The sequence below is a fragment of the Monodon monoceros genome, unplaced genomic scaffold (genome assembly GCF_005190385.1).
Source record: "Monodon monoceros isolate NGI ecotype Baffin Bay Population unplaced genomic scaffold, NGI_Narwhal_1 Super_Scaffold_10, whole genome shotgun sequence".
NCBI classification, from domain to species: Eukaryota; Metazoa; Chordata; class Mammalia; order Artiodactyla; family Monodontidae; genus Monodon; species Monodon monoceros.
In genome coordinates, this window is record NW_021703766.1 from 45,280,209 (window position 1) to 45,290,678 (window position 10,470).

A 10,470-nucleotide genomic window follows, 5' to 3' on the forward strand; every position below is an offset into this window, starting at 1 on the left:
ATGATTTCACTTACATGAGATATCTAGAGGTGTCAAAATCATGGGAACAGAAATTAGAACGGTGGTTGCCTGGTGCTGGGGGGAAGGGGAAATAGGAGCTGTGTTCAATGGGTAGTTTTAGATTTAAAAGATGAAAACGTTCCAGAGATCTGTTACACAACAATGTGAATATAGTTAATACTACTGAACTGCACACTTATAAATGTGTAAGATGGGGGACTTCCCTGGTGGTCCAGTAGTTGACTCTGAGCTTCCAGTGCAGTGGGTATGGGTCGCATCCCTGGTTGGGGAACTAAGATGCCACATGCGGCATGGCCAAAAAACAAAAACAAACGAACAGAAAAAGAAAGAAGTGTAGGGACTTCCCTGGTGGCGCAGTGGTTAAGAATCTGCCTGCCAATGCAGGGAACATGGGTTCGAGCCCTGGTCTGGGAAGATCCCACATGCTGCGGAGCAACTAAGCCCGCGCGCCTAGAGCCCATGCTCCGCAACAAGAGAAGCCACCGCAGTGAGAAGCCCGTGCACCACAACGAAGACTAGTCCTTGCTCGCCCCAACTAGAGAAAGCCCGCCTACAGCAACGAGGAACCAATGCAGCCAAAAATAAATAAATAAAAATTAAAAAAAGATAAGAGCGTAAATTATATATTTTTGCTACAATTTAAAATAAATAAATACATATGTACATACATAAACACATAATAAATCAATGAAATTCTTGATGCCCTGCTTGCCCTGGAGGTCAGCTCCTTCTTACAGGACATGACCCCTCCCATATCCTGGGGTCTGACCACCCCCCTCGGTGCTGTATGAACATAAGATCAGATACTGTGTCCTGCAGTCTCTCCAATCCCTTCTTCCTACTTCACTGCCCAATGCAGCCATCCTCAAGGTTCTTGGCTTTCAAAAACAATTGTGAAAAAACTCTATTGCCTGGGACATTTTTCAGTTGACATCTAAAATTACAGCATTTTGATCATTATAAAATGTAAAATTTTAATGGCAATGCATCTCTTCATTAGATGGATTAAGAGGGATTTTCCTATTTTTCTAGTAGACGAATGTCCCTGTTGCTGGAATGAGGTTGAGTTGAGTATTAATTCTACTCTTTTTCCTTTTCATTAATAGTGCTGAGACTCTGTAAGTTTCCTGGGGCTGGTGTAACAAATGACTACAAACTCGGTGGCTTAAAACAACAGAAATTTATTCTCCTCCAGTTCCGGAGGCCAGAAATTAAACATCAGTATCACTGGGCTGAAATCAAGGTGTCAGCTGGGCCACACTTGTTCTGGAGGCTCCGTTCCTTGCCTCTTCCAGCTTCTGGAAAGTGTTCCTTGGCTTGTGGCCACATCACTCCAATCTGCAAGGCCAACATTTTCAGATCTCTCTCTGCTCTGCCTTTATAGTGCCTTCTCCTGTTTGTGTCAAGTCTTCCTTTGCCTTCCTTTTATAAGGACACGTGTGGTTGCATTTAGAGCCCCCCTTGATATTCCAGGATAATCCCTCCATCTTAATCCTTAACTTGGGACTTCCCTGGTGGTCCAGTGGATAGGACCCAGCGCTTTCACTGTCGTGGGCCCAGGTTCAATCCCTGGTCTGGGAGCTAAGATCCCGCAAGCCTCAGGGCGTGGGAAAAAAAAAATCCTTAATTTGATAACATCTGCAAAGACCCCTTTCCAAATAAGGTAACATTCATGGATTCCAGAGATTAGGACATGGATATCTTTGCGGGGAGCCATTTTCAGCCTACCACAGAAAATGTGTTCATTGAATCATTCAGCAAGTATTTATTGAACACCTACTGTGTGCCAGGCATTTGTCTAGGCACTGAGGATACAGCTATGAACAGAACAGAGATCCATAGCCTCTTGGAGCTGACGTCCTAAGGCTATACTCACTGTCTAAAAATGGTAGCTACAGGCCCTGAGTGGCTATCGAGCACTTGAGATGTGCTGCAGTGTAAAACACACTGGAATTTGAAGATTTAGGATACACACAAAAAGAATGTTAAATATCTCAATAATTCAAAAATATTGATTACATGTTGAAGTGATATAATGGGTTAAATCGGATATGTTATTAAAGTTAAATTCACTCGTTTCTTTTTATTTTTAAACGTAGCTATGAGAGTATTTAGAATTACATGTGTAGCTTGTATTCTATTTCTATTGGACAGCACTGTCCTAAGGGGAGGGAGAAGATTGTGGACAATTAACACAGTAAATAAGTATATTATATGGAATGATTGGAAGTGAAAGCTTCTATGGAAAAAAAAAAGATCAGGGTAGGGGAGTGTTCCCTATGGCTGCTGTAACAAATTACCACAAACTTAGTGGCTTAAAAAAAACACCCATTTATTACCTATTGCAGTTCTAAAGGTCAGATGTCCAAAATATGTCTTAGGGTCTAAAATCAAAGGCTGAACTTGAGTGGACCTAGAGATTATCATATTAAGTGAAGTAAGTCAGACAGAGAAAGACAAATGTCATGTGGTATCACTTATATGTGGAATCACCCCCCAAAAGAAAGATACAAATGAACTTATTTACAAAACAGAAACAGACTCACAGACATAGAAAACAAACAAATGGTTATCAAAAGGTATAGCAGAGGTAGGGAGGGAGGGAGAGATAAATTAGGAGTTTGGGATTAATATATACACACTACTATACATAAAATAGGTAAACAACAAGGACCTACTGTATAGCACAGGGAACTATACTCAATGTCTTGTAATAACCTATAATGGAAAGGAATCTGAAAAATAATATATATATACATAACTGAATCACTTTGCTGTACACTTGAAACTAACACAACATTGTAAATTAACTATACTTTAATTAAAAAAAAACAAAATCGAAAGCTGAGTTCCTTTTGGAGGTTCCAGGGGAAAATCCATTCCTTGTCTTTTTCAGCTTCTAGAGGATGCCTACGTTGTTTGGCTCCTGGACACATCACTCCGACCTCTGCTTGCATCATCATATCTCTTCCTCTGACTCTGACCCCACTGCCTCCCTCTAATAAGGACCCTGGGGATTACATCGGGCCCACCTGAATCCAGGGTAATCTTCCCATCGCAAGACCCTTAATTTTTTTTTTTTGGCCGCACCCCACAGTATGCGGAACTTCCCCCACCAGGGATCGAACCCGCAGCCCCCACAGTGGAAGCGCGGAGTCTTAACCTCTGGACCGCCAGAGAAGTCCAAGATCCTTAATTTAATCACATCTGTAAAGTCCCTTTTACCACTTAAGGTAACATATTCACAGAGTATGGAGATTAGGAGGTGAACCTCTTGGGGGGGCATTATTCTGTTTATCACAGAGAGGGTCAAGCCAGAGAAGCTGTGGTTTTAGACGGGGGTGTCTGGAAGAGAGCCTCACTGAGAAGGTGACATCTGCCTAAAGACCTGAAGGAAGGGAGGGAAGGAGCAGTGCGGATATCTGGGAATGGCATTCCAGGAAGCAGGGACAGCCAATGCAAAGGCTCAGAGGTCTTCCCTCAGACCCGTTTCCTTTTCCTGGGAGCCCCTCCTTCGTGCTGCCTCTAGTCTAAACTACAGGGGTCAGAAGTTGGTGCTGCCCTAGGTGCCTCCCGAATCTTGCTTGCGGAGCAGAAGGGTTTGAGACTCTAATCATCCCTGGCCTCTTGCACAATCTCTATTGCCCATGGTTCCTCAAAGGGCAGCTTGGCCTGTGGGGAGAGGCAGGAGCCTGGGTCAGAAAGGCAACAGATCCAGCCCTCCCCTCCACCCGCAGTCCAGAGGGGTGATCACCTGGGCTTCGGTGGGGCTCTGTCTATGCAGCGTCCGCCTGCGGTGCCACTGGCGCAGGGAGGCCCGGGCCTCAGAGCTGAGCCCCTGGGGCGCGCGGCCCGTGTCGGGCTGGTAGTGGGCAATGTGGTACAGGGCCCCAAACCACGTGGTCAGGTAGTACCCGGCTAGGGGCAAGAAGGGGAGGTCAGCGCAGCCCCCTCAGGTTCCCTGACCGCCTGCAGGCTCCCTGCAGGTTGCCCGCCTTCCCTCCCGCTGCAGGCGGGCGGCCTAGGGCGCCCCCTCTTGGGTCCCGGCGTTCTGGGGCTGGGGCGTCACCCTCTCCCCGTAGCTCGTCCGGATCCAAGAGCTCCATGAGAAACTCCACGTCGAGCTGAGTCTCCCCAATGTCCGGACTCCAGATTAGTTCCTCTGTTAGCGCTGGCAGGAAGGCGTCGGCCCCCAGGGGCTCTAGGGGAGCCGGAGGACAGGCTCTGGGGTGGACGGGGCGTGCGGGCACCCTCCATCCGATCCCCAGGACCGCAAGTGCTGGCTGCCCTTCCACTTTGCCGAGCATGCAAACGCCCCTTACTAGATTCCCGCGGCCCGCGTAGACGCCTCCTGCTAGAGCATGCCATCTTCCCCTCGACGTGTGCACGGGAGCCTCCTACCTGGCTCCCGTAACCCTCAAGCCACTCCACATTCTGGTAGACTCAAGACTCCTCCTTTACCTTGGTTTTCGTCCCGAGCCAGGCCCTCGTAGACGTCACTGCACACCGCCAGCAGGAGCGACACCTTGCGGCGTGGGGCGCAGGCTGAGTGGAGGCGCGCCAGGCGCGCGTGGATGCGGCTTCGCAGGGCGGGGACGGGGCCCCGCCTCTCATGACCCGCCCCCTGAGCTCCCGGAGGCCCCGCCTCCGCCCGCAGGGCTATCTGTCGCCGCCGCAGTTGCCGCAGAGCTGGGGCGCGGAGCGTGCGGAGTCGAGTCCACAGGGCCGGCTTCAGAGGCGCCAGCACCGCCCGGCACAGGGCCGCCTCCACCGCGGGGCCTGCAGGGGTTGAGATGGGTGAAGGAAGGGTCGCCAGGCTGACCCACGCCTACCCTCTCTCTCCAGCGACCCACCCTTGCCAACCGCAACACCTTCCTAGCCTGTGGCCACCCACTTGTGTAGACTTAGGTGTGAGCACGTGTGGAAGAAGGAGCCTGGGTGTGAACGAGCGCGTAGGAGAGAGAGTATGGCTGTCACACGTGTGTGAGATGGAGCAGTGGTGAACAGAATAGGTATTACTACAGGTAGGAAAGGGCGTGTGAGTAGAAAAGGAAACAGGTGTGCACACAGATGGAGAGAAGGAAGTTGGGTGTGAACACCTATGTAGGGCCAAGAGATGGCAAACGTGAACCTGTGCGGGTTGGGAGAGTGGCCCTAAGTTCCCTCTCAGCCCTCCTCATTACCTAGATCCTCGTCCTTCTGGGGGGCCCCGGGAGCCCTGCTCTCAAAGACAGCCCTGACATCGGGGTCCTTTGCTAAGTGATCTTGGAGGTCAGCAAGGAGGTGCCGCATATCCTGAAGCAGCTCTGTGGCCGGGTCCCCAGGCCTGTGGGGACCTTCAGCCTCTGAGGTTAGGCGCACCCGAAAGCCCCGGAACTGCCTGGCCACGTAGCTGCTCCGGGCCCTGGCTAGAGCCCGGATGTGACGCGTGAGCGCATCCTCAGCCCCCTCTTCTTCATCTTTGTAGTCATCCTCCTTCTTCTCTCCCAGCAGGCTGGCCAGAGCTGGCCTAGGATGGTGTACTTCTGAGCTGAGTGGGCCTTCCACCCAGGAGACCTGGTGAGGGGCTGGGTTCCTGGGGGCTGATGGGGAGAGGGGGTTGAGTTCCACAAAACAGTGGCGGCAGCTCCTTCATCCCTCGGGGGCCCGGGGCCCTGCTCATCTAACCTGGACCATGTCTCTCGGCAGTCTCTGGAGTTGTCTCTGGGGGCGTCTGCTCCATCTCCCACTCTCTGTGGGTCTCCAGGTAGAGCTTGTTCACCACAAAGAACACCCTCCCTGAGGTGTTGAGTTGGATGCTGCCAATCTGCAGAGGATCTGGGGGCCAGCAGAAGTGAGGTGTCCCAGGTGTCCAAGGGGCCAGCCTTGGAGACTTAGTGTCCAGCTTCGTTACTGGAAGAACTGAGGCTTGGTCCCTGGCACCTCCTCACTCAGGCCCAGGAGTCGAGCACACACACCCCCACCTTTCTCAAACCCCAGCCTTATCTTCCCTCGAACCCTGTAGTTTGGTCCCTCAAGTACCATCCTCCTGGGCTAAGGAGGTGGAAAGGTGGCCTCTTCCTCCATTAGAGAATCATGCCTCACCTGTGTTTTGGTCTCCAGGCCCTAGAGTGGGAGGGGGCAAGAGCAGTGTTCTGGGCAAAACATCCCTGAGAAAAAATGAGGAGTCACAGTATGGGTGAAGTATCATAGGGAAGGATCCCCCTTAGCCCTTTTGAAAGGTGACCTGTACCTGCTGGCTGATAGGAAGGCCAGGAGATGGGGCAGGTCTGACATGCAGAGGTTAGAGGACTCCAGAGACACACCTGGTGGGGAGAGGGCAAGGAGGAACAAGTTAGAAAACTTGAGGGGTAGCAGCCTTCTTTTCCCTGGGACTCTCTCTTCCCCAGTCCTGCAGGTCCCCCAAGAACCTTCAGAACAAGGAAATTTCTACCCTTGCAGTCCCTATCTTTTCCTGTGACTTTAGGCTTGCATTCCACTTATGCCACCAAATAGGATTCATTCATTAGACAAATATTTATTGAGCACCTATTCATTTTCAGGCACTGGGGATACAGTTGTCAAAAGGCAGATACATTCTCTGTCTTCCTGTAGTTTACCTTTTAGCGGAGGGAGACAAAAATGAATGAGTAAACAAATAAAGATAAGTGTATAATGTATTGAGTGCTATGAATGAAATGGAGTGATTGAAAGTGACCAGGGCTCTCATTAGCTGTGGTGGTCAAGGAAGATTACATTTCTACAGAGGCCTAAACGATGGAGACTAAACTAACCATTCAAGGAAGGGCATTCATGCAGGAAAAACAAATACAAAGGCCCTGAAGTTGGGACACATTTAGCATGCTCAAGGAACAGAGAGGAAAAAAAAAAAAAAGAAACAGAGAAAACAGTGTGTCTAGAGTAGAAAGAATGAAGGGCCGTAGATGGAGAGGTGGGCAGGAGCTAATCATTCATCACCTTATAGGCCATGATGGGCTGTAAGGAGTTTAATGTTTATCTAAAGGTGTTGCATGTCCTTTGCAGGGTTTAGGGCAGGAATGTATAACATCTGATTGATGTTTGAAAATATCACTCTGGCTGCCGTGTTCAGAATGGAAGAAAAGGGTGGGAGCAGGAAGACCAGAGAGGAGGCTACTGAAATTGTCTGGGCAAGAGGTGATGGTGGCTAGGATTAGGGTGATGGAGGTAGAGAGCATTGGGGAGATTCAGGAGATATTTTAGAATTAAAACTGACCAATCTTGGTGATAAATTTGCTGTGGACTGCAAACTTGGGGGTATAGGTTCCTCACCTCCAGGAAGCTTCAGGATCTGGTAGGTGTTGATTTCCCCTGGTGAAGGTCCTGTCCTCAACACAAGGACCTGTCTGGGATCATGTCCTATGACCAGGAAACTCTGGGGGAATGGAGGCAAAGTTCAGCTTGAAGAGGATTTGTGCCTGCCTAGCATCCATTGCCCTTATTTTGGGTTCCACACCTCAAATTTCCTTTAGAAAACTCTCTACTCCGCTCTCTACTCTAGGTCCTGTGGGTGACTAACTCTCCATCAAGCCCTAGGGGTGGGTCCATGACCTGACCTAGCCAATAGGATTGACAGTGTTCTCTGACCACTGTGATTGGTTCAGAGATGGGCACGTGCACCAAGCTCAGCCAATGGAAATCTTCCACAGGATTTTTGCTGGAGCTCTTTGGAAAGAGGCCTCTTTTTACACTGAGGTTACTAAGTTGGTGAGATGTGGCCCTGAGCTGGGGCCAGCCATCTCTCTAACTAAAAAGAGAAAGCCTCCCTGAGGAGGAAACTGTGGTATACCTGTTAGTTGCTTTATCCAGATCTATTCCCTATTCCTTGCAGAACTCCAGCTTTATTCAGGGCATTAATAGGCCCAGCCATAGAAGATGGATAATGATTGATGTAGGCAGTGGTTCTCACCTCTGTATAACTCCCAGGTGAGCTTTTAAAAATGTTGCTACCTGGGCCTTATCCGTATATTCTGAATCAATTGTGAAGGCTTTTGTTTTTCCTAGTAAAAGAAAACAATGCAACTGGTGCCTCCTTTCTTCCTTCCTCCTGCCTGGAATGCACACATGTGCTTGGGTCTGGGGCAGCCACTGGATGACCATGAGGGAAGTCCAGGAGAATTGCAGAGAAGATGGCCTTGATGCCACCCGAGGAGCAGAACTGGAGCCTGCAGCTACCTTTCTGGTTATGTTAGAAAGATAAATGCCTATTTATCTAAGCTATTATAGAACAAGTGTTTACTTGCATCCCCAAATATTTAGAATTCCCAGCAGTTTAAAGCAAAGCCAAGGGAATTCCCTGGCGGTCCAGTGGTTAGGATTCTGCGCTTTCACTGCCGAGGGCCCAGGTTCAACGCCTGGCCAGGGAACTAAGACCCTACAAGCCTTGTGGCAAAACAAAAACAAACAAGAAAAAGGGAAAAACAGAAAAACAAAAAACAAAGCCAAGAAGTGGAATGAAGAGAAATGTATACATTGTCTGATGTTCAGGATCCAGACATTCCTGAAATTACTTTTACTTCTGGGCCTTTCAGTCATTTGAATCAATAAGTAGCCTCTCAGTTTGCCTGGTCTGGGTTGTGGTTGTCACCAGCAACCAGCAGGGTCCGAGCTGATTCAGAGTGTCATGGGGAGGGTCAGAGAGGGTCCCCGGCTGTGAGCACTTACCCCTGGTGGCCACAGCTCCAGAAGGGCTTTTGCATCCTGGGCATCCAGCTCTGGGATCTGCCACACCCCCCATGTCCTCTGAAGGCGAAGGAGTGGCTCTGGGGTCCCAAGGACTCTTAAGGGGGTCTCACCTGCTCCATTCGCCTGTGATGGGATTAGTCTGGGACATGCAGGGACCAGGAGACCAGGGACAGAGGAAGGCAGATGGACACTGAGATGGGGTCAAAGGTACAGGAAGGGGAAGCCCAGGGGCAAAGGGTCAGAGATAGGGTTCTGGGTCCTGTGGCAGGTGGGAACTGGATGGAAGGGGCTTCTGAATCCAGGGGCAGGAGTTGGAGACAGCCCCAGCAGCCCTCACCTCTCCCCATCGGTGGAGCCTGCTGAGGCCTTGTCCTCTGGCTGTGCCATCATCCTCAGGATGCAGAAGGCCAGTGAGCCATGGTCTGGCCTCTGGCAGGGAGGAAGATAAGTCTATTTACAACCCACATGGCAGAGACCTTGACCAATCAGAATGGACTTGAGACCCGTTGCTGTGCCAGGTATTAATTCTTTATTTGCTGGATGGTGGGGCGATCTGGGGATCCCAGGAGTCTTGAGTCTTGACGTAGTGGGGGAGGAAGATGACTCAAACTGATAGCTATTTACAAAGCGGTAGGGTAATATTTCAGATTATAACATCCGGTGCAGCCTTATGAATGTGGACCAGCTAACTAACAACCTTGTCAAAATACAGTGCCCGGAAAAGGGCTCTGCCCACAGCAGGCGCTCTGTAACTGTGACAAATGTTATACCACATTTCCTCTCCCTCCCTTCCCAGACCACAGAGGAGCCCTCAAATATTTTCTCCCAATGTTTTATTATGAGAGATTTAAAACATTCAGAAAAGCTGAAATAATTTTACAGGGAACATCCACATACCCGCTACCTAGATTTTACTATTATTCTTTTTGCTTTATCACACATCTGTCCCTCTATCCATCGGACCCCAACCCTTCTAACCAGGTGGAGAGTCCTACAGTGGGTTATCAGTTAAGGTGGGCATTCTAAAATATTTTCCCTGCAGCAGTCCCAGGAGTAGGAGTCCTAGGTCCATCCATGCATCCATCCATCCATCCGTGCACCCATACATCCAACAAATATTTATTGAGTACAGGCCCAGAGTAGGGTAAAAGGGTGCCTGAGGAAAAGGGCGATGGGCAGAATAGGCCCCTGCTCCCAGGGGCTTCCATTCTTCTTGGGGTGGGTATAGGGGATGGAAAATAAACAGCTAAACAAATCAATCAGCCCACTGACCAGAAGCCCAGGGTATTAGGAAGTGGGGGACAGAGAGCAGGTGCCCTGGCCAGGGGAGAGCGGTCAGGAGGGGTGGGGGGAGGGAGACAGATGCTTGCCTGGGTCCCATGAGAAGAGGAGAAGGAGATGGGTGGTGCTGGGCAGGATGGGACAGCGGCAGCTGCCTGATACCTCAGGGAGGCAGTGGGTCAGTGGGGGGGTGATGATGCCAGCTGCTCAGTCCCTGGGGACCCCTACCTGTTCTCCGAGGGGAGGCCTGGAGTAGCAGGAAGTGAAAGTGTTCCTCGCAGAGAGAGGAAGCTGAGTGGGCAGGGGGAAGAGGCGGGGCTGGGGGTATTTGAAATCGACCCTCCTCCCTCTTTCCGGGGGCTCAGGCCTTAGGTGACCGGGCTCTGGAGGAAGGGACCCTGGCAGTCTGGGAGTCCAGGGGTAAGAACCATGAGGCTCCCACGGCCCCAGGGGTCCCCTCTCGGC

General features: G+C 50.4%; 1 protein-coding gene across 3 annotated transcripts; it reads right to left on the reverse strand.

Moving 5' to 3' along the window:
• Positions 1–2,749: 2,749 nt before the first annotated feature.
• RINL (Ras and Rab interactor like) lies at positions 2,750–10,252 on the reverse strand. Of its 3 annotated transcripts, XM_029206467.1 has the most exons (12): positions 10,234–10,252; positions 9,062–9,153; positions 8,704–8,863; positions 7,312–7,414; positions 6,254–6,326; positions 6,106–6,170; positions 5,689–5,838; positions 5,205–5,603; positions 4,483–4,800; positions 4,091–4,222; positions 3,776–3,939; positions 2,750–3,693 (listed from the first exon to the last, which is right to left on the reverse strand). In XM_029206467.1, the coding sequence occupies exons 2-12, from the start codon at positions 9,112–9,114 to the stop codon at positions 3,631–3,633; spliced, it is 1,680 nt and encodes a 559-aa protein (XP_029062300.1). In that variant the 5' UTR covers positions 9,115–9,153; positions 10,234–10,252; the 3' UTR covers positions 2,750–3,630. The 3 variants fall into 3 exon arrangements, with proteins under 3 accessions (XP_029062300.1, XP_029062310.1, XP_029062318.1); XM_029206477.1 differs by lacking the exon at positions 10,234–10,252 and having other exon boundaries at positions 2,752–3,693; positions 8,704–8,847; positions 9,062–9,135; XM_029206485.1 differs by lacking the exons at positions 8,704–8,863; positions 9,062–9,153; positions 10,234–10,252 and adding an exon at positions 6,550–6,620 and having other exon boundaries at positions 2,752–3,693; positions 7,312–7,766.
• Positions 10,253–10,470: the final 218 nt, after the last annotated feature.